The sequence below is a fragment of the Cheilinus undulatus genome, linkage group 14, assembly GCF_018320785.1.
Source record: "Cheilinus undulatus linkage group 14, ASM1832078v1, whole genome shotgun sequence".
NCBI classification, from domain to species: domain Eukaryota; kingdom Metazoa; phylum Chordata; class Actinopteri; order Labriformes; family Labridae; genus Cheilinus; species Cheilinus undulatus.
This window is the reverse complement of record NC_054878.1, coordinates 9627920-9652568: the sequence shown is the minus strand read 5'-3', so window position 1 is coordinate 9652568 and position 24649 is coordinate 9627920. Positions and strand designations below refer to the sequence as shown.

At 40.7% G+C, this 24649-nt stretch overlaps 1 protein-coding gene across 1 annotated transcript in view; it reads right to left on the bottom strand.

Moving 5' to 3' along the window:
• Positions 1-3902: 3902 nt before the first annotated feature.
• LOC121521498 (gamma-aminobutyric acid receptor subunit rho-1-like) overlaps positions 3903-24649 on the bottom strand; it is a 32627-nt gene continuing 11880 nt past the window's right edge. The window contains exons 2-10 of the mRNA XM_041805532.1: positions 24422-24472; positions 21877-21983; positions 18012-18079; positions 17710-17933; positions 13493-13575; positions 13124-13264; positions 12896-13048; positions 9563-9759; positions 3903-6374 (exon numbers count right to left, since the gene is read on the bottom strand). Coding sequence (XP_041661466.1) covers positions 6087-6374; positions 9563-9759; positions 12896-13048; positions 13124-13264; positions 13493-13575; positions 17710-17933; positions 18012-18079; positions 21877-21983; positions 24422-24472 — 1312 coding nt within the window. The 3' untranslated portion in view covers positions 3903-6086. The remainder of the gene's footprint in view (positions 6375-9562; positions 9760-12895; positions 13049-13123; positions 13265-13492; positions 13576-17709; positions 17934-18011; positions 18080-21876; positions 21984-24421; positions 24473-24649) is intronic.

Genomic DNA, 24649 nt, shown 5'->3' with positions numbered 1-24649 from the left:
TGTTCCAATCTTATTTTATTGAATAACATTTAACAATACCCATGAAACAATACAAACTTGTTGTTTTAACTGCACATGAGGTAGTTCTCTCAAATATAAATGAAAAGTTTAAAGCATTGCTGTCCAAACTACTACATAATATCAGTTCCTTTAGTCTTTCATTTTTCATTCATTTCATTTTCATTTCATTTTTCATTTTCATTTTCATTTTTCATTTTTTTAGTAGGTTGAGGCATATGAAACCGATCTTATCCACTGATCTTATTTTACAAGGATCGGCCAATTGCCGATCTCCCAAAATTAAGGAAATTGAGGCCGATACTGATCTTGGCCGATTGATCGGTGCACCCCTAATGACTACACTGTAGGAAATCAGATCTGAATGTCAAATCAATCATCTGCTGAATCACTTTTTACCAGCTTGGGACTGATTCAAAATGGTGCTGGATTTGATTTTGAGCACAGGTGATTGGTATGGTCCTGGAGGTGGGAAGACACTGATCTGTATTCCCTCTGAATGATTGTGAAGCGTCTCATGATCTGTTATTTGTATTTTATATTCTTTCTCACAGCTTTATATAAATATGCTTAATGCCAGTTAAACAATAATGAAATGCAGGAATAAATGGATTTTCACATGTTACAGTACTTTGTTAAAAGTGGTTGTAAAATTGAGTGTTGTAAAAGCAAAAATAAATCCAAATATATTTTTCATTTATTTTTGCCTGTTGTAGAGGAAGATTTAGTTGTGATTGCTCTCACAAAATTAGCAGATATCCAGTAGGTTGATCCAAAAAGATGTTGTTCTCATAGGACTTGAGTTGGGTAGAAATTATGAATCCATAGATAAAATTAACTATACTATAAAGACTTAACCTATAAATAGATTAGCATGAAGGCTGGTTTAGTTTGCTCTTTGTCTATGGCAGTGTGGTATTTGTTTACAAGAGATTAAAATGCTACTATGTAGTTCAACAGCAGCCACAAGGGGGCAGTGATGCACTAACTTCTGTGTATTATTGAGCCTGCATCTAAATGAATGTGAACAAGGGAGCTTTTATCATTTTAAAAGTTAATATTGATATCTAAAGGATATTTTAAAACCCTTATTTTGTATTTTATTTTGTGTTTAATATAATGCTCTGCACCTTTAAAACTATCTTGTAATATTTAAAACTTTAATTGCAGAGTGTGTGACTATAACAAATTGAGAGTGCAGCTCAATGTAAGTGCACTTGCAGAGTCTTCTAGTTTCTTCCCTTCATCCATTTCCCTATGCATACCTGGAGCTAGGTTGCGGTGGCAGCAGGATAAGAAGGTCAGTGGACATACACTATATTGCCAAAAGTATTTGCCCACCTGCCTTGACTTGCATATGAACTTAAGTGATATCCCATTCTTAATCCATAGGGTTTAATATGACGTGGGTCCACCCTTTGCAGCTATAACAGCTTCAACTCTTCTGGGAAGGCTTTCCACAAGGTTTAGGAGTGTGTTCATGGGAATTTTTGACCATTCTTCCAGAAGCGCATTTGTGAGGTCACACACTGATGTTGGCCGAGAAGGCCTGGCTCTCAGTCTCTGCTCTAATTCATCCCAAAGGTATTCTATCAGGTTGAGGTCAGGACTCTGTGCAGGCCAGTCAAGTTCATTCACACCAAACTCTCTCATAACCTTGCAAAGCAGATGGACATGCCCATTTCCTTATTTCTCACTAGTGAATCCATCTTCCAAAGCTCCCATCTGAACTGTTTGGGCCTGATTAGAAAGTGACAGGACCAAACAGCGATGAGGGGCAGAGTGGAAGAGCTTAGCATGGATGCTGCTAAAATGCCAGTTTTATCAGAACTTTACAGCATTTTTTTCCTTGAAAGAAGAACAGAGAACAGCATTGAGTCGTTTTCTTTTCGAAAACAACAAAAGTCTTGTACTGACATGTCTATAGTCGCCATGGTTCGCATTTTTCCTCCTCGGTAGCTGTGCATGTGCACCCAGATACCAGCTACCTCATGTGTTCTGTTGTTCTGATTGGCCCGTAAAGATGTGACAAACAGAACATTCATCCAATCACCCTCTTTTTTTTCACATCCTCTGTCCTTTCCCAAATGCTTAGTATTGAAGGTTTTCCAGATGGATATGTGAAACAAATCCATGTGGCATGTCAGGTTAACTCTCTCATCCATGTCTTTATGGACCTTGCTTTGTGCACTGGTGCACAGTCATGTTGGAACAGGAAGGGGCCATCCCCAAACTGTTCCCACAAAGTTGGGAGCATGGAATTGTCCAAAATCTCTTGGTATGCTGAAGTATTCAGAGTTCCTTTCACTGGAGCTAAGGGGCCAAGCCCAGCTCCTGAAAAACAAGCCCACACCATAATCCCCCCTCCACCAACCTTTACACTTGGCACAGTGCAGTCAGACAAGAACCGTTCTCCTGGTAACCGCCAAACCCAGACTCATCCATCAGATGCCAGATGGAGGAGCGCGATTCATCACTCCAGAGAACACGTCTCCACTGCTCTAGAGTCTAGTGGTGTTGTGCTTTACACCACTGCATCCGACGCTTTGCATTGCACTTGTTGATGTATGGCTTGGATGCAGCTGCTCGGCCATGGAAACCCATTCCATGAAGCTCTCTACGCACTGTTCTTGAGCTAATCTGAAGGCCACATGAAGCTTGGAGGTCTGTAGCTATTGACTCTGCAGAAAGTTGGCGACCTCTGCACACTATGCGCCTTAGCATCCGTTGACCCCGCTCCGTCATTTCACGTGGCCTACCACTCTGTGGCTGAGTTGCTGTTGTTCCTAATGGCTTCCACTTTGTTATAATACCACTGATAGTTGAGCGCAGAATTTTTAGGAGCGAGGAAATTTCATGGCTGGACTTGTTGCACAGGTGGCATCCTATCACAGTACCACGCTGGAATTCACTGAGCTCCTGAGAGCGACCCATTCTTTTACAAATGTTTGTAGAAACAGTCTGCATACCTAGGTGCTTGATTTTATACACCTGTGGCCATGGAAGTGACTGGAACACCTGACTTCAATTATTTGGATGGGTGAGTGAATACTTTTGGTAGTATAGGGTATTAATATATTCAAAGGACATTTTAAAACCTTGGTTCTGCATTTATTTTATGTTTGTCTGATGAAATGCTGTGCACTTTTAAAACTATCTAGTATTATTTAAAACTTAAAGTGCAGGGTCTGTGACTAGAATAACAAATTGAGAGTGCAGCTCAGTTTGAGTGCACTTGCATAGTGTTCTAGTTTCTTCCATCCATCTCCTTTTGCATATCTGGGACCAGGTCGCTGTGGCAGCAGGCTAAGAAAGTCAGCCCAGATATCTTTCTCCCCATGGACATTTTCCAGCTCCTCCTGATGGATTCTGAGGTGTTCCCAGGCCAGGTGGGATATATAATCCTTCCAGAAAGTTTAGGTCACCCCGAGGTCTTCTTCCAGTTGAGCATGCCTGGAAGAGCTCCACAGGGAGGTGCTCAGGAGTCATCCTGTTAAGGTGCCCAAACCACATTTTTATCCAGAAGTGGGAAATCAGGGCAATCACCCGGAGCCAGACCTGTGGGTAATATGCAACAGAAGGATGCTTTTAAAAATTGTTTTCTGGTCTCTTATCTACAGAGAGAGAGAGAGAGAGAGAGAGACTTTGGTCTTCTCAGTCTCAGTTTACTCTAACAGTCCTGATGACCTAAAGCTCAGAAGCCAAATCCATTCTCCCAAATTATGTTGTCCCTTTGTATTCAAAGGTCAACCAAAAACCATCACACTAACATCTGAATCAAGATTTCTTCACAGACAAATGAGTTCAAAGATGATTTATTTTATGGAGATGTAGAAGAGTAACAAGATGGAGATGTGAAAGTAGAAAAAACATCATGAATGAGAGTGAAGTGAAAATTCTTGCACGCTAATAAAGTTTTATTGATCGTTTTGTGACTTTTACTATGAAAACCTGAAGATGTTACTCACAGAGAAAAAAAAAGCATTATTGACAGCACCTGCTATACTGCATAATGAACATTAACTATGTGTTAATATTACCAAAATCTTCATAACACAAAGACTGAGCCACAAAAAGGAGAAAACTCTTCAATAAAATGGTTCAGGTGCCACTCTTAAAAACGCAGCTGTAAAACATGAACGGGAAATCTTTTCATAGATTCACCATGTGCGTAAATTCAGCGTCTGTGTACAGCACATTATCATGCCATATTTTATTTTATATCTCAGAATAAGAACGACCTGTGACTGTAGATTCTGCTGATGCACTTAAATTTCACATGACTTTCAAAAATGTCCCAACTGGTCTAAAAGCTTGAATCCCCTTATATTCTCAATCTCTGCATTTGTTTCAGGTGGTTCAGATCACTGACTGATGTAAACGTATCCTGAAGCTCTAAAATGTTCCACAAAGAATCCACAAGTATAGACTAAATGTTCCATTTTATAAATGGCTAAGTGTTTTATCATGATTTTACTGAATATTTGAAAATCTAATGTTGAAAACCTCAAAGCAGACCAAGCCTTGGGCCCCCCATGAGATTTCTGACAACCCTCCAGGGGGTCCCAGACCTCAGACGCTGGAAACCACTGGTCAATGTGTGGGTGTAGTCTCCTTGATGTCACCTGAAGAAGCATTTTTTACTTGTGTGGAATATAGGCCTAGGTGACCTACGACTTTTAAAAAGCCACATGAAGAGCTGTTCAGTGTATGTATGATGTATTTAACAGTAAAATAAGCAAGGCTGGATGGACATCAGCAGAAGAAAACAGGTAAGATCAAAGTTAAATGTGCTGAACCATGATAACTAAACCACAGATGTCACACAACTGCAGCGCTGTGCCACACCACTCATCCAGGCCTGCAGACGTTTCTACCTTCATCTCTTTTCTTCATGTTTGTCTGAATTTTTCTCTTCTTTGGGGACACATAAGTAGCTTAACCTCCTAAGATCCAACTATGAGCATTTTTCATATTGTCAAGTGTCCACTGAAAATTAAGTAATTGACTTGGAAAGAAATGAGAGAATTTGCAATTAATCTTTTAGAAAGTTTCCTGGTTATTTTTGGGAAGATAACTAGCAAATTTACTAGTTTTCATAGATTTTTTGGTTTAACTGAGTTTCATTGGAAGTTTTGCAAAGTGAAAGTTTGAATATTTTCATGGACTTTGGGACATTTTTTGGATGTTTGGGAGAGTTTGGATATATTAATGCATTTTTTGTGTACCTTTGGGAAGTGTATTGGTAATTTTGGGGATTTTTTTTTTAAATTTCAGGGGGGGTTGCTTTTAAATTTTTTGTTTTTTAGGTAATTTTAGAAATTCTTTTTCAAATTCGTTTGATCGCACGTTTCTGTGAGATCTTTTGAGTTGAATCTCCACTTCCTCTTTTTAATAAAACTTTTTCTACCAGCAGTCACATGCTCAGTGGTACTGATGCAGAGGTCGGATCACTGTCATCATAAAACCCTTATTTAAAATAAATGTAGTTTGGTTATGGCCTGAAATAGAGCCCTCGGATTTAACAGAGACAGTAAAACCAACGTTAAAAAAACTGAAGCTCGGCCTACAATCTCATTCAAGCCCTTGAATAAAGTTTACCAAGCCCTGATCCCTGACAAACACATTAGAAACTTTAAAATTCAGAAGTTTACAGCCATAGCTGCTTCCTAGCATGTGTTTGACATCATTTAAGTTCACATCAAAGTACAAAAACAGCCCCATGCTGAAGCCACAGAGGGTAATTGTTGTGTTTTACTGGCTGATGAAAGTTTCAGCTTTGTTTAATCCACTGAGACTCTTCTAGTTGGTCCTCTGGGGAATCTGGAGTCTGATGTATTGAGCATGAATCCAACTGTTTCTGGCATTCAAAAAAGTCTATTTCTGAGCAGTTTTTTCATGATGGACAGCTCCATTTCCTTCATATCTTAGGAGATAAAATCCAGAAGTTCAGTGCTCAAATCTCCAGCCTTCTCTGAGAGTGTCTGGTATTCACTGACGAGTCTGGAGGCAGACTTTGACACTTTACCACCAAGTGTTCAGAGCTTATTGAACCTCAGGAGTCTGTGTTAGGAGTAGATGGACCAGTAGATGATGTTGAAGAGGATGTATGATCCAGGAAAAAGGACTCTGGAATATTTGTCTATGACGTGAGTGTCGATCCAGACGTTGCTGTAGGCGCTGGTGCCCACGTGGCCAGTGATCTGGTCGCTCTCCATCGCCATCTGCACCAGCATCCTCTCCCGTTTCACGCCGTTCTCCTCTGGCATGCCGTAGTTTCCTGTAGTGTTGGCGTCCACCTCACTGTAGCTGGCTGACATCATGCCAGGATGAGCCAAACCGCATGTGCATGGTAGCTGCAGGGAGAGAACAGACTATTTAAACATTTAGCACTGACTTTGCTTTTTCGCCATTTGGATAAATGAATGCACGTTCAAACATCCATCCAGACTCTTCATAACAGTTTTCATCAATAGCCTGATAACAGAGAACAATTGCACAACTCTTAAGAAAATAATAGCCTCTATATAATTTCTGTGGCTCTCTTACTGTGCCTTGGTTCTGTGGCTTGGTATAGCATCTTAGCTAATTGGGAATAACAATGAGCTAAGCTGCTATTGGTGCCTCTTTGGCAGCTTTTCCCCCTTCGTGTTATAATCATACATTTAAAGGACAGGATGATATACTATTTGGCAAATAAGCCTTGTATGGTACTGGTTAAACTGAAACAACAACTTGGTTCAAAATGACAAAGGAGTTATGACGTACTTTTCGCTTACAACACAGTTCTGAACAACAGGAGCCAGCTCCTGTTTGAGAGCCGGTTTCTCTTTTAACTTTTTTTGTTGTTTTAATATATAAAAAGGCAAAATGGTACCAAATGTAAGGCTGCTTAGGAGTCAAAAGACCAGCTTTAATTACTCAGCTCAGATAAACTATCCAGATCTCTACTAAGAACCGCAATCCCCGTCACTGCAAGCGAGCCTGGACGGACATAAATAAAGCCATGCTTCTTCTTTATTAGTGGATCATGTCAGGTCTTTAATGCATGCCATTATGTGTTGCATCTGCACAACCAAACCAGTCTGAATTAAGGCATCCCACACCACCTTGGCATGCAGGCTGAGATTAAACCGTCTTCAACTGGCATTTGAATGCCCAAAATGGATCTAAATCCGTGTTAATGCATTGTTTACTCACTTTTTTCAATTTTGCTATGTTGCAGCCTGATGCTATATAGCATATTCTTTTATATCTTCCTGCCCAGGGACCACAGATTTAAATTAGCTTTATAGATAACTTTGGCTTAACAGTTGTGTTTTGCATGACCCCTGTCAAATAAACTAATAAACTAAATTAAACTAAAATCACTTAATTCCACAGTTTCTCTTTTTAATCAACACTTAAAACCACAATGACAAAGTAAAAACAGAATTTTTCCTTTTTTTGCAAATATCACATTGACATAAGTATTCAGACTCTTTACTCAGTACTTAGTTGAAGCACCATTTATGGCAATTACAGCCTCCAGTCTTTTTTAATATGACCCAACAATCGTTGCACACCTGGATTGGGGAATTTTCTGCCATCCTACTTTGTAAATCCTTTCAAGTTTAATCAGGTTGGACGGGGACAGTCAGTGGACGGACATTTTCAGATCTCTATAATGATGTTTGACAGGGTTCAAGTCAGGGCTCTAGCTGGGCCACTCTAGGACATTCACAGAGTTGTCTGTAAGCCACACCTGTGTCGTCCTGTCTGTGTGCTTAGGGTCATTATCATGTTGGAAGGTGAACCTTCAGCCCAGTCTGAGATCATTAGATCTGTGGAACAGGTTTTTTATTGAGGATATCTCTGTAATTTGCTCCATTCAGCTTTCCCTAAATCCTGACCAGTCTCCCAGTCCCTGCTGTTGAAAAACAACCCCATAGCAAGATGCTGCCACTACCATGCTTCACTGTTGGGGTGGTACTGGGCAGGTGATAAGCCACGCCTGGTTTTCTTCTCACATAACATTTAGAATTGAGGCCAACAGTTCAATCTTAGTTCCATCAGAACAGAGAATCTTCTTTCCTCCATAATTACCTCTGCCAAGAAGGTTATGTGATTGGGTGTGTTTGTTCGTTTGTTTGTTAGCCACATAACTCAAAAAGTTCTGGACAGATTTTGATGAAATTTTCAGGAAATGTCAGAAATGGCATAAGGAAGAACTGATTATATTTTGGGAGTGATCCAGATCACCGTCTGCATCCAGGAATTTTTTAAGGATTCTGTACTATTGGGAGATAGTGCTAATGGCAGAGCTCTGCGCTGTTACCACTTTACACCAGGAGATGGCGGACATGAGTAACTTCAATCCCAGCAGCATTTTGGCTGTTTCCATTCAAAGTTTTGGAGTTTATAGAGTTTGAAATACACACGCCCGGTCGAGGAGACGAGTCGGAGCGTCACAGAGAGAAAGACAGAGAATTGTAGAGAGAATACTCACAATGCTAGGAGGAATAGAGGAATATTCACCCTCTGCCATGACTTCCAGTCATCCAGTGAGACCATGGGTGAGACTGTATGTGCATCTGTTGGCACCAGCAGGCAATGCCTTCACCATGACAGTTCACCTGTAGCAAAGCCAATGCTTTGCCTCACTGTGTTTCCACCCTACCGGGGAGGGAGTAATTGGTGAATGCCGTGGTTGGGGGCACATGGGGACGGATCCAGGAATTTTTTTAAGGATTCTTCACTATTGGGAGATAGGGCTAATGGCGGAGGCCTGCGCTCTCTGAGTGTTTTTCTAGTTCCCAAATGGAATAAGTTTGGCACAACCAGGACTCTTCAGACAGCTGGTCATCTGGCCAAACTGAATAATCAGGGGAGAAGAGCCTTAGCAAGAGAGGTGATCAAGAACCTGATGGTAACTCTGACTGAGCTCCAGAGATCCTGTGTGGAGATGTGACAAAGTTCTAGGAGGTCAGCCATCACTGCAGCCCTCCTCCTCCGTCTGGGCTTTATGGCAGTGGCAAGACGGAAACCTCTCCTCAGTGCAAAACACATGGAAGCCTGATTGGTTTTCATGTAGAATATTTTCTCAAAATGCACTTACACTGTCAGCTGTGAGGCCTTAAATAGAGAGGTGTGTGCCTTTCCAAATCATGTCCAATTAATTTCATTTACCACAGATGGACTCCAATCAAGGTGTAGTACAACTCAGCAATGATCAAGAGAAATGGGAGGAACCTGAGCTAAATTCCAAGTTTTTGCAGAGTGTCTGAATACTCATCTCAATGTGATATTTCAGTTTTTTCTTCTGAATAATTTGCAAAAATGTCTAAATTTCTGTTTTCACTTTATCATTATGGGGTACTGAGTGTAGATTAATTAAAATAAAAAGGAATTAAAATGGCTGTAGCATCAGGGTACAATGTAACAAAACTGAAAAGAATTAAGGGGTTTTGAATACTTGATAGACACACTGTAAATGTTGCTTTCAAACAATGATTCATTTAACATTTATCTGAGAATTTCAACCACAGAGATAAGCGCCACTGACCCTCTCTCTGAGCTTCCTCTCCTTGCGTTCCTGCAGCGTGGACAGATAGTTGACAGCAGCGTACTCTATCACAGACAAAAAGACAAAGACGAAGCTGACCCAGAGGTAAATGTCCACAGCTTTGATGTAGGAGACTCTAGGCATGGAGGCGTTCACTCCTGTGATGATGGTGGACATGGTGAGCACCGTGGTTATACCTGAAACACAGAAAATTCAGAAATAAGTCTCATTTTTGAGATTTTCCCCATGATGTTTCTTTGTTAGAATAATGAAAGCACACATTGATTTGTCAAACTGTAGTGCTGATATGATAAAACAATGTTACAGCATGACAATTCATTAGAAATCCTCAAAAATGATTTTAAACTGATGTAACATGAAGAGTACTGAGGCCAGAATGAAACAATAGCTCATCATAAGAGGGTACTGTACTAGATGTTAGCACTGCTGTACCTCAACAAGAAGCAGAAAACCAAAACATCTCAACCATGAGATTTCACAAACGGCATACTAGTACAAAGTAAAAATCAACAGCAGACATGTGAGAAAAACATTGTGTTGTGCACTTTTCTCCAGACTCTGGTCAACCAGTTAACCATTAAGTAAAATGAGCCGTGGGTTGCCTGGAGCTGTGGAGGGGCCAAATGCCAAATAAACATCTGGGCAGATGAGCTAACACTGTTGCATTTCTCCTTGTATTTTTTTGATACGCTTTTTAATATAATCGTTAAGACCTTTAGCCTCTTTTAATGGGACAGCTAGAGAGAGACAGGGAAATATGGGGATAAAGATCAGGGGAAGATGACAGTGTTCAGTGCTGGGATCAGAATCAATGCTGTGACCAGCATATTGTAGACCAGGCCTATTCAATTAGAGGCCTGGGGGCCACATGCGGCCCAGAACCAACCCCCAAGTGGCCCAGCCTGTGGTCATGACAGAGATGCAGAAGGCAACCTGTTTCACAAGTTTTCATGAATTCTGACAGTATTTCAGACCATAAATGCCACACTTCACATAGTCTAGCAACAGTCTACCTACACTGCACTGCGTATTTTTGAAGCATGGCTAGCAATGCTGACAGAAGTAGCCCTAAAAACTTAGAATAAAACAAATCCTTTTTAACTGTAGCTACAACTGTACTAGTTTTTATGTATTTTAAGATATTCCTGTGTAAGATGTGACCAAAATTATTATTTACAGAATTTCATTTTATTTTTTCATTCTATTTTATTTTTATTCAAGTGAAAAAAACATTTCTACCTCCTCAGGTTATGTTCAAATACAGCTCTGTTGTGTTTTATGCACTTTTTGATGTGCTTTTGTCATGTTCCCAAATTAAAGGTAGACTATAAATAAAAAGTGTATATTTTTGATCAAATTGATCTGTATTGGTTTTAAGATTGGAAATTACCAGCTGCTTACTGGGCGCTGAACATGTCTGGCCCAGCTACATTTCTTGATTTTAAAATTTGGCCCAGCTGAATTTGTAGTTGAATAGCTCTGTTGTAGACCATGGCCTCTGTATATGGATGCCACTAACTGAGCTTACAGCGAAGTCTGCCATCCATCATGAGCCTAAAACTTGATCAGTTCATTCAATGAATTCATAGAAATGTTCCAATCAGCTACATGTCAATAAGACCAAATCAATTTAAGTAAGAAAGTCCCAAATATACAACCCTAATTCCAAAAAAGTTGGGACACTGTATGAAATGTAAAGAAAAACATTAATTTGCATATCTAAAACCAATCTTTTACTTAAAATATAACACGAACAACATATCAAAAGTTTACACTAAGACAATTTAACATTTCATGAAAAAGATTAGCTAATTCCAAATTTGATGGCAGACACACATCTCAAATAAGTAGGGGCAGGGAAACAGATGTCTGGAAAGTAGATGGTACTAATGACAAACAGGTGGAGGTACATTTTGCAACCAACTGGGTTAATTGGCAACAGGTCAGTAACATGACTGGGTATAAAAGGAGCATTTTAGAGAGACAGAGTCTCTCAGAAGTAAAGATGGGCAGAGGATCACCAATCTACAAAAAAACTGCATCTAAAAATTGTGGAATCATATCTGGAAAATGTTTCTCAATGTAGAATTGTAAAGATTTTGAATATCAAAAGATTCAGAGAATCTGGAGAAATCTCTGTAATCAGGGTATGGGGCGAAGGTTAGTACTGGATACTTGTGAATGTTTAAGTCCTCAAGCAGCAAAAACAGGCATGCTTCTGTATTGGAAATCACTGCATGGGCTTAGGAACACTTCCAGAAATCACTGTCTGTCAACACAATTGGCCATGCCAATTATGCAAGTTAAAGCTGGATCAATCAAAGAAGAAGCCTTATGTGAACATGATCCAGAAACACAGCAGTCTTTTCTGTGCCAAAGTTCATTTAAAATGGACTGAGGCAAAATGGAAAACTGTTCTGTGGTCAGATTAATCAATATTTGAAACTACAGACAACGTGTCCTAAAGACTTAAGAGGAGAGGGACCATCCAGCTTGTTATAAGCACACAGTTCAAAAGCCTGCATCTCTGATGGTATGGGTTTGCATTAGTATCTATGGTGTGGGCAGCTTACACATCTGGAAAGACACTATTTATTCAGAGGTTTTAAAGCAACATAATCTCCTCTAGGCAATGTCCCTTTCAGGGAAGGCCTCGCATATTTCAGCAAGACAATGCTGAACCACATAACACATCCATCACAATAGCATGGCCTCACAGTAGAAGAGTCTGAGTGCAGAACCAGCCTGCCTGCAGTCCAATAGTTTCACAAATTAAAAAAAACTGATTCATTATAATTGGAAAAACCCTGTAAAGATGACCCAGGACTGTTGAGCAGCTAGAATTCTATATCAGACAAGAATAGGACAACATCCCTCTCCCAAAACTCCAACAACTGGTCTCCTCACATCCCAGACTTTTACAGACTGTTGTCAAAAGAAGAGGGGATGCTACACAATGGTAAAAATGACCCTGTCCCTACTTTTTTGAGACAATTTGCTGCCATCAAACTCAAAGTGAGCAATTATTTTTCATGAAAGTTTCAACATCTGGTATTTTCTATGGTTAAATACAAAATGGTTATGAGATTTAACAATCACTGCATTCTGTTTTTCTTTACATTTTACACAGTGTCCCACCTTTTTGGGAATTTGGGTTGTAAAGTCAGTAAGAAATCCCAAGAGAATTTATGAAAACATCCCACAGTAGACCGCCAGTTTGGGAAAGGAAAACGCTCCTATTCTAACATGTAAACCTTCAACTACAGAACTAATCATGGCACTGTTTAGCTAACTAAGGTTCAGCCGTCTCACCTAGTGGTACTCTGGCAGGAACGGCCCTGCGGTCGATCCAGAATGACACCCAGGACAGCATGACCATGAGGGTGGCGGGGAAATACGTCTGCAGGAGGAAGAAGAAGATGTGGCGGCGCAGAGTGAAGGTGATGTACAGACGGTTGTACCAGCCTGGAGACAAAGAGACAAAGCTGTAAGACAGCTGCAGAGAGAAATAAAAAGACAGATATGTTTATCTCTGTGTACCTGTGCTGCTGTAGAAGGCCAGCTTGGTGGTGGTGTGAAACTCCTGAATCAGAAACTGAGAGAGAGAAATCCTCTCATCTGTGTTGAGTGATCGGTTTCCTTCTTTCCAGTACAGCATCAGGTCATCGTCTGTGTACGCATCTGGAGAGACAAAAAGAATCAGCTAAGTAGCTGGAAAACTATTTTTCTAGATGAATATCTAACTACTTAACCTCAATAAAGCATTTATTAAAAGCCATGGAAAACAGAACATCAGGAGGAATTTACCTGTGCATTTTTACCCGTGGCAGGACTTTCTAAAGTAGGCAGAAAAATCATGAGATAACAGCTGACTGAAAACTAGAGAGCAAAGAAAGAAAGGTCACTTACAGCTCTCAATCTCCAAAGAGCATGTCTGTGTATCAAGAGGAAAGCGGCTCAGGTCCATGCTGCACATGGCAGTGACTGTCACCCTGAAAAACAAAATTCCTTAACATATGACTCTGAGATATTACCAGGAAGATAAAATGAAAAAAACAAAATATTTTTAAGATACTAAGCATGCCAGCAGCTCAAGCATAAATGCTTTAGGTGTTCATCTGTGGTTTGTTTCTGCCCTTTTTAGGTCCATATTATTATTCTGAGTGTCTGACAACTTTACAGAAAGGATCTCAGAGGTACATGCGAACCATGGCAACTGTAGACGTGTCAGTACATGACTTTTGTCGTTTTTTAAGAAGAAGACAACTCAATGCTGTTATTTGTTCTTTCTTTAATGAAGAAATGTCATCAAGTTCTGATAAAACTGGCGCTTTAGCAGCATCCACACTAATGTCTTCTGCCATAATTGCACCAGCCTCTTGGTGCTGCCTGCATACATCACGACTCCACCGTGCCAGAAATTACTGCCTCTCGTCACTGATTGGTCTGTCACTTTCTAACCGGGCCCAAATGGTTCAGATGGGAGCTCTGCAAGATTGATTCACCAGTGAGAAACACAGAAACAGGTGTATGCATCTGCTATACAAGTTTACCACATACCTGAATGCAAGGAGAAAAAGCAAGTATATCTCTGGCCAAAGACCGCTACATAAGGAGGAGTGAGCTGCTCCTGGTTGCTGCCCCTTTGATAATCTACTGTGATGCACTTGTGATAGGCCAGGATTATTCTCTGCCATCGACTGCCCAATCCATCATCCTTTTGCCAACCCCACGACCCCTGAAAGGGTGATGCCTATAAGGTCGAATAGAGACCAGATGTGCTGCTCTGCTCTCTTCATCGCTGCTGCTTACTTCTTGATTGGAACTGAGGACTCTGTTTGATAAAAACTGCACTCCATAAGCTGTATTTATCACACTGTAAACTGACATTTTGGTTTCATGGGTGAGTTTCACATAATGAGAGAGAAAATCTGTTAAAGTGTTTCTTCTGGTTAAAATTACAAGCTTTGGTAAAGCGTTCAGGGATCGTTCATGGGTTTAAACATAAAGAGTGTGTGTGGGTTTTGTAAGGTTACATTTAGGGCCCAAACTATGTGAAAACATGGCCTGGAAAAGAATTAAAATTTGTCCTTTAACAGCAAAAGTGTCTCAGGTGTCTGGGATAGTGAGATTTCTCTTCATCTCCAACAAAGATGTTTATAGTTTTGATCTGATTATAAAAGAATCCACTGGCATCTTATTATGTGCCCATAATGCATGTGTGTAACCTTCAGCACAGTGGGACCCATCCATACGAAAAGGCCGCTATCGTGTGGGTGGGGGACTCCAGCAGGGCGATCATAAATGAAAATAGATAATCCCACTCGCAGGAGCAGAGACGACCACAAACTGTCATCCTCAATCTGCTCGAGTCTGGAATATCTCCAACCAGCACCAACAGCCAGATTAACCCAGGTCGTGTGATGAGGATCGAGATTATATCCACTATTTACAATCACTTTCTCCTCATTTATCAGCCCACTATGCATTCACCAGGATGCCACATATCACTACCAACATGAAGCCCAGGACTCTGATGTCTGATAGAGTTTTTTTAAGATCTTAAACATCACTATTAGGACTGGGTGATGCTGACTTCATCATTTGATTTATCTATTCTGGTCCATTATGAAGGCATCTCTGTTGTCCCGTGGTCTGAACAGGAGGCAGATGGCCAGCTGTTAATCTCTGCCCCGCTCTGTAACGTGGATTACTAAATCATCTATCTTGGCTCCTAGCCTCCTATCGCTCACCAAAATTACAAGGTCCTGCTCAGGGGTATTAGGGCTCGTAATTGGCAGAACTTTATCCCTTTAAATACACGTCTTGAACCGTGACAGCTGGAGCCACTTTGTCTTGGCGGGACAGGCCAAAGGTAATTACATCTGTGAACACCCACTAACATCATAACCTGCCCCACTAAACAACTAGAACATGTTCCTCGTGTTTCTTCTACATTTGTGGTAATCAAAATAAATTCTGTAGGACTGAATTTGACCAGAACTGTAGGAATGTCAGGTTTTGGACAGTTTTGGGAAAGCAGATGTGAAAATACTGTTGGTTTAATAATGGTTTACCAAGCTGGTCTACTTATGTTGTAACAGTTTGGTGATGTTTCAGCTGCAGTGACCCAGTAAAGTTATGACATGCAAACGTTTGCTGATGAAGCAGTTCTAGCACAGATTTGTTAAAAGATGCTCAAACAGCACAGAACTGGATTATCATGCTAGTTCATTACCGTGTACTGGAGCTTAGCTCAGCCCAAACAATCAAGCCCGATCCAAATCCATGCCCGTTCTCCCTGAAACCATCCTGTCCCGGCCTATCATGTCCCGGCCCATTTCCTGTATCCTGTCTCATTAACTGTATTTCTGTGCCTCAGCTATATCTAAACTCAGCATTTTTAAATGAGCGGACTGTGTTAACATTTAAATTTTTTATCCACAATTCTGAGTTAGAAATCGGAGGAACCAAGACTTGGTGTATTAATTCTTGTGTTGCTTTATTTGCTAATAAACTGGCTGCTGTAACACAATTACCCAGTTTAAGATCAATATGTCAGTCAGTCAGTCAGTCACTCAGACAGTCAGTCATTTGGACAGACAGACAGTCAGTCAGACAGTCAGTCGATCAGTCAGTTGGACAGGAAGTGAGTCAGTCATTCAGTTAGTCAGTCCACTGATCTGAAAATTGGTAAGTTGATCAGTCAGTTGATCAGTCAGTCAGTAGATTTGTCAGCTAGTCAGGAAGCTAGTTAGTAAGTCAATTGATTAGTCCATCCAACAGTCACTCAGTCAGTCAAACTGTCTGTCAGTCAGTCGGTCAGTCAACTAATCAGACAGTCCGTCAGTCATACAGCCAATGAGTGTGTCGGTCCATCAGTCAGTAAATCAGTCAGTCAGTCAGACCATCGGTTACTCAGTCAGTCGAACAGGCAGTCAATAGACTAATCAGACAATTGGTCAATTGGTCTGCTAGTTGATCAGTCATTCAGCCTATTGGTCAGTCAGTAGATCAGTCAGCCATTCAGTTAATCAGTCGACTGATTAGTCCAACTGTCAGTCAGTCAATGAAGCAAGCGATCAGTTAGTAGCTCAGTCAGTCAGTCAGTCTACTGATCAGTCAGTCAGTAAAACCGTCAGTCAGCCACCTAATCAGTCAGTCAGTTGACCAGTCAATTTATCAGTCCATCAGTAAGTTGATCTATCAGTAAGACAGTCAGTCCGTCTGTCAGTCAGTCCACTAATCAGTGAACCAGGCAGTCAGTTGATCAGTCAGTCATTTGAACAGTCATGTTTTAAAATCTATTTGTAGTTTATTTGAAGGTCCTATGTAGACTACATTAGGTTTAAGCAAAGAAATTAATTTAATTTCCTTCACTGTCAATTATTGGAGAAATGGCAAATTAGCAAGAAAAAAACAAAAGTCTTTAGACCTCTAAATTCACTTTTTGCTAAGCAACAACCTCCATATCCCTGAGCCAATCACATTTCTTTGAGCTACACAATGTACTCAGACATCTGATTCTTAGGCTTTCATTAAAAAGCATTGGAAATTTTTATTTTCCTGCAGTTTAATTGCAATTTATACAATTTTAACCTAGAAAAATGGTCAACAATGTGCATTGAGGTAAGTAAAACACTAATACAAGGTATCCTGCGACACTAGTATTTTACTGCTCCCTAAACCTCAATTAAAAACAGTTAAGGTGTCAATTTTAAGAAGAGGTATGCTAACATAGAGTTGGATAAGTGTGCTACCTCATACATTATTTCAGTAACATGTCAAACAGTGGCAAAACAGTGGCTGATTGCCACTCATGTCAGGGCCAATGCTACCTTTGAAACATCAGTACACTGTATCATCTTCATATCTCAGTCTTAGTGCTTTTTGTTTTATTTTAATCAAATATTAGTGTTACCTGTAGATTATTGTTAAAGTCCACCAAACTCAAAACCATTCACATTAACTTGGGCAGCTGCAGACTGTCTGAGTGAGCTAAAGGGATGTGTCTTAATAAAAGGTCAATTGCACACTTCCTCTCTCTCTCATAGGTTTCCAGCTGCTGTGCATCTGTTTGCTCATAGAGTGGACTTGAAATGATACTAAAACATAAGCGTCCTTACCTGAGGCTGTAGAGGACTTTTCCATCGGGGTAAACTCGCAGCATGACATTATCGGTGGTGGTGTCATGTGTGAAGGACTTCTTTGAGTGGACAAAGAACATGTCAGGTACCCAGATTTTCTTCACCAGGCGTCCGTCAAAGGTCATGCTCTGGTTCTTGTTGCTCTTAAAGGAGAGGCGTTCGTCTTTCCAGTAGTGCCTCAGATACAGGGTCATTGTAAAGTCCTTTAAAAGGGGAATATATATCAGTTACAGCCTTGCATCCAACATGTATAGCTTTCTAATAATATTGTCCAGACTTACCATATCAACCTCTGAAATAGCATCCAGACTTTCAACCTGGACGTCCACTCCGACTGGGACAGCAGGACCTGGAAAATATGCAGCAGCAAAATGAGCTTACATTTCTCATGAAATGGTAAAATATGTCCGTTTCAACATCTGATATGTTGTTAATGCTCTATTGTGATAAAATATGTGCAAGTAGTTGCATTCTATTTCTATTTACACTTTCTGCAGTGCCCCAACTGTATCGGCCCCAAGCACCAACCTCAGAGAGTGGACCCTACTGAAACTCAGAGCATTTTTCTTTGTTTTTATAATTCTATCAAAAATATCACTACTTTGGGGGGGGATTAACATGCACCTAAATTCAGCAAACTTTCCAGAAAATTGTCCCCTAGCAGAAATTTGTTGTGTTTAATTACTGTGTTGCTATGGTTAAAAGGCCATGTGGGGGCGGTCTGTTCCACTTTGCCAGCAGCACGGACGAACCACGAACCAGTAAGGGGAGCCTATTGCGATGACCTCATCAGTTTGCTCCATCGAAATCTTGTCTCAGGAGAATCTCAGAGAGATTTTCAATGAACCATTGTCATCAGTTCACACGCTAATTCCAAGATTACTGCTGCATACATTTATCTTGGGGTTTGAAAATTTGCATACGTGGAGTATGGACACCCAACATTATGACTTTATATTTACAGTTGCTAGAAAAAGTATGTGAACCCTTTGAGATTTCTTGGATTTCTGCATAACTTGGTCATCAAATGTGTTCCAATTTTCATCTAAGTCACAACAATAGACAAGCACAGTCTGCTTAAACTAATACTGTGCAAAAAATGATATGTTTTCATGTTTTTATTGATCAAACCATTTAAACATTCACCGTGCAGGGTGGAAAAGGTATGTGAACCCCTAGGCTAATGGCTTCTCCAAGAGCTAATTGGAGCCAGGAGTGAGCCAACCTGGAGTCCAATCAATGTGATGAGATTGGATGTGTTGGTTAAAGCTGCCCTGCCCTATAAAAACACACACCAGTGTTGAATTTGCTGTTCTCAAGAAGCACTGCCTGATGTTAACCATGCCTGGCGCAAAAGAGCTCTCAGAAGACCAACGATCAAGAATTGTTGACTTAAAGGGTTACAAAAGTATCTCTAAAAGCCTTGATGTTAATGTGTCCACGGTAAGATAGACTGTCTACAAATGGAGAAGGTTCAGCACTGTTGCGACTCTCCCTAGGCGTGGTCGTCCTGTAAAGATGACTGCAAGAGCACAGCGCAGAATGCTCAATGAGGTGAAGAAGACCCCTAGAATGTCAGCTGAAGACTTACAGAAATCTCTGGCACATGCCAACATTTGTGTTGACAAATCTACAAGAAGTACAACATTAAACAAGAATGGAGTTCATGGGAGGACACCACGGAGGAAGCCACTGCTGTCCAAAAACACATTGCTGCACATTTGAAGTTTACAAAAGAGCACCTGGATGTTCCACAGCACTACTGGCAAAATATTCTGTCCATATATGAAACCACAATTGAGTTGTTTGGAAGGAACACACAACGCTATGTGTGGAGGAAAAAAGGCACAGCACACCAACATCAAAACCTCATCCCAACTGTGAAATATGGTGGAGGGGCCATCATGGTTTGGGGCTGCTTTGCTGCCTCAGGGCCTGAAAGGATTGCTGTCATTGATGGAAAAATGAATTCCCAATTTTATCAAGACATTTTACAGTTAAACTTAAGACCATCTGTCCACCAACTGAAGCTCAACAGAGGATGGGTGATGCAACAGGACAACGACCCAAAGCATAGAAGTAAATCAACAACAGAATGGCTTCAACAGAAGAAAATACACCTTCTGGAGTGGCCCAGTCAGAGTCCTGACGTCAACTCGATTGAGATGCTGTGGCATGACCTCAAGAGAGCAATGCACACCAGACATCCGAATAATATTGCTGAACTGAAACAGTTTTGTAAAGAGGAATGGTCCAAAATTCCTCCTGACTGTTGTGCAGGTCTGATCTGCAACTACAGGAAACGTTTGGTTGAGGTTATTGCTGCCAAAGGAGGGTCAACCAGTCATAAGCCTAGGGGTTCACATACTTTTTCCACCCTGCACGGTGAATGTTTACATGTTTTGTTCAATAAAAAACATGAAAACATACCATTATTTGTGCAATATTAGTTTAAGCAGACTGTGTTTGACTATTGTTGTGAATTAGATGAATATCGGAACACATTTGATGACCAATTTATGCAGAAATCCAAGAAATCTCAAAGGGGTTCACATACTTTTCTAGCAATTGTATGTTTTAAAAACCTGAAAAGTATTATACCCCCTCTTTAACAATATCAGAGGTTATTGCCTTTTAAAACCAAACTTCTATCCCTGTGGGGGATTAAAACAGCTGCTCTTAGGATAGTAAATACTTTCCCGGCATAGTAGTCCATCAACCACAAATGCAGACATCGTATCTCGCTTTGGTGAGTGACTCAGTTCAATATCAGCCTGATTTAATCCCTCATTATAAAGAATCTGTAATGCAAAACTAAAATCAACTTAATTTATTGCTATACAATTTATTTTTTGTCAACAAGACGTGCAATTATGGTCTTGATCACTAACATTTAAACCGGACATCATTTATAAATCCTGTGGCGTATTTAACTCCAGGTTGCATCGAATGGTAAAACTACTCTTATAACAAAAATAAAATTCTTTATAACTGAAAATTTAAACCTAACCTGGATACAGGCAGTCCTATGACATGAGAGGTCGGCATTTTTGGTCTTGGTGCAGCACTAAAAGACATTATAATTGTGTGCAGAGATGCGCCACTTCATGACGCGTGCAGGGATGTCAGAGAGACTCAGAGAGAACAGACATGCAGAAGAATGACTGTTGGAGCTCAGACATGTGCTTATATGTCAAGTTTTCACTCAGTAGGTGAGGGTTTGTAGCTCTATGAGTAGTAATTGTGCAGCAGTCAGGGAAACATCTCCGCAGGATCCTCTCTCTCTCTGATCCCAGGTAAGGTGAAATGATATGGAGGCCAGATCAGATATTGTGAACAATTTTAAAGCCATAAAGCCATGTTGGATGTATATTTATAATGAATATTCCAGTCTTGTAAATTTAGTGTCAGTGGGTCTTAAAAATGTAAAAATTGCGATAAAGTTGCCACATGATGCAAGGACAGCATATTAAAGAACCCTAGTCTACATAATTGATTTGCGGCCAGTATTAAGGACATGTAAAGCCATCACACAACCATTCTTTAGCTTACGTCCTCTACCACATGAGCGAAAAGGAGGAGATGGATGTTTTTCTAGCTGTAACTGGCATCATTCCTCCTCATCGAGTTTTAATTGCTAGCTGTTTGATTTTCTCAATGCCCTTTAACCCTTTCCTGGACAGCTTGCATGTATCTCAGCTTGAAACACAGGAATAAGGACTGACAGCTGTTACCAGAGTAAAGACTTTTCAAGAACTCCATGAGAGATTTAACCCTTCCAGGAAAAATGAAAGTGTGAGAACTTAAACCACACAGCTTCAGATAATGTGACAGATTTAGATGGAAGTTATTGAAACCTAAATCTACAGACTGCTGCTGCAGCTCGGTCATAATTAATCACTGCAGCGTGGATCAGACTTAATCCCACCCTGTTATGTCATCGCCATGAGCCCGAACTGGACCCGCCCACCGCCCACGTTCAGAGCAGCGTATACATCGGATGGAGAGGGTAGATGGGGTGAAGTCTGACCCAACAGATGTGGCTAATGACTCGTCTACAGGCTGCATTACAACAAAAGGATCTTTAAGCAGAGGGCTAATGGGTCTGTAGGGATCTGTTCAGGTCACATGAATGAGCGTCCTCACCTCCAAAGCCCGGTCTCATGGTGAAGTCATGGTCGTCTATCCTTAGCAGCTGCTCAGACTTTGGTCCCCAGGCTTTAGTGATGTCCGGACTCCTCTTCAACATCGGCCTGACACGAGAAGAACAATTGGAGTTTTAGTTTCATGACATCAGGTTTCTGAAGCAGGACATTTAAGCTCTGCAAACCTGCTAAGTACTCCTCTGGATATGATGCACAAAATAATTTGACATATTAATACTGGAGAGAATAAAATACAATTTTAAAGACACTTTTTAAAATTTGTTTTTTTTCCACGCTGAAGCTTACCAAGAGCACAATGGCCCCCATAATTCTCAAACCCAAGAAGTTTGGCACAACCAGGACTCTTCTGAGAGCTGGTAACCCAGCTAAACTGAGCAGCTAGGGAGAAGAGCCTTAGTTAGACAGATCACCAAGAACCTGATGGTCACTCTGACTGAGCTCCAGAGATCCTGTGTGGAGATGGGACAAAGTTCCAGAAGGACAAACCATCACTGCAGCCCTCCACTGATCTGGACTTTATGAAGAGTGGCTGGACAGAGGCCTCTCTTCAGTGCAAAACACACAAAAGCCCACGTAGAGTGTACAAAAAGCACCTGAAGGACTCTCAGACTGTGAGAAACAAGATTCTCTAGTCTGATGAAACCAAAATTGATAGTTTGATCTCAATTCTAAATGTTATGTCTCGAGGAATGCAGACATCGCTCATCACCTGCCCAATACCATCCCAACAGGGAAGTATGGTGGTGGTAGCATCATGCTGTGGGGGTGTTTTTTTAGCAGCAGGGAGTGGGAGACTGGTCAGAGTTGAGGGAAAGCTGAACAAAGCCAAATGTAGACATATCCTTAATGAAAACCTGTTCTGCAGTACTCAGGACCTCAGACTGAGCCGAACCTTCTAACATGAAAATGACTGTCAGCATAAGGAGTGGCTTAGGGACAACCTGTGAATGTCCTACAGTGGCCCAGCCAGAGCCCTTACTGGAACCCTATTGAACATCTCTGGAGAGACCTGAAAATGGCAGTCCACCGACTGTTCCCATCCAACCTGACTGAGCTTGAAAGAAATTGCAAAGAAGAATGGCAGAAAACTCACCAATCTGGGAGTGCTAAACTTGTTGCATCATATTCAGAAATACTCAAGGCTGTAATTACTGCCAAAGGGGCTTCTGAGTCAGGTCTATCAACTCGTTTTCATGCTCAAATATCTACAAACAGCAACAAAACTGCTCTGAAATTCTCTCTCACACCCACACATAAACTAACCTGACACGCCAGATGGATTTGTTTCACACATCCATCTGGAAAACCTTCCATAGACAGCATCTGGGAAAGGGCAGAGCCTTTGAAAAAAAAAAACTTGGAGAGTGACTGGATGAACGTTCTGTCTGTCACATCTTTATGGGCCAATCAGAGCAACAAAACGCATGACGTCATAGTCTCTACAGAGGTGCATGTGAACCATGGTGACTGTAGACATGTCAGTACACGACTTTTGTAGTTTTTGAAAAGAAAACAACTCACAGCTGTCCTTTGTTCTTCTTTAATGAAGAAATCTCATCAAGTTCTGATAAAACTTACACTTGCAGCATCCACGCTAATGTATAATGCATAATTGCACCGGTCTCTTGTTGCTGCTCGCTTATATCACGACTCTGCCGCGCCCGAAAGTACTGTCCCTAGACGCTGATTGGTCCTGTCGCTTTCTAACCAGGCCCAAATGGTTCAGATGGAAGTTTTGCAAGATGGATTTGCCAATAAGAAACACAGAAACGGGCAAATCCATCTGCTTTGCAAGGTTACACATAAACAGCATCAAAAGCAAACACAACAGGCAGCTTAATGATAACAAATATTCTGACAGCTGGAGGTCTGAAGGAAGGGTTAGGGTTAGGGTATTAAACATGTCAGAAATCTGACCAGTCAGGAGCAGCTGGTTGAGCTGTGGTTGGCTTCAATGTTTCCCTTGGAACTGGTGCATTATATAACTCTCAAAAATGCTTTGAAGGAAGAGGTTAGATGCTAATGCTAACAATTTCAATAGGACACGTCTGCTTTGGGAAAACGCTGCATTAAATACCCACTGAGTGATTTCTGTTAGATCTTATTACATTTAAACTTTCTTTATTCTAATAAACATTCAAAATAATAATTTAACAGAGCCTCTAAATCAATTTCAATGAGTTATAGTGTGTTGTATTTGGACATTTTGATTGCTTACTGCAGCTTCAGTGTTTATCTTCTGAAGCCTCTTCTAAACTGCCGTTATTTACCATTTTTTAAATTTATTATCATGGTATTGGCTTTAGGCAGCGTAGGGAAATACTCTTCCAAACTTCCTAATTCTGCAGGATAAGAATGGATTATATCGGGCTTAGTAAGATACACGAAAGCGTCTGCAAACAATAGTGTGATTAAATTGTGGAGCGTGCGCCTCTAAATCCATTCAGGCTGCTTTAATCTCCACCAGAAGATTCTGCTGTCTAGCCACTGTTATCGTTCTAATTATGGATAGAAAAACGCCATACCTGCCGATCCTGTGGCTGGATCCCTCCGTGAGAGGCATTTCTCTTCTTGACCTGAAAAAAGGAAAACACATGCAAGTGTTATGCAATACTAGATAATGTTTGAGGGACTATTTTCTCTTCTTATGTGAAGGGAGGCAGATTAATGCGTGAAGTTTACAAGAAACGTGGCTTTTTAAGTTCAGTTTTTTCTTTGAAATTTTTTAAATAATTTTTTGGGGCTTTAGGCCT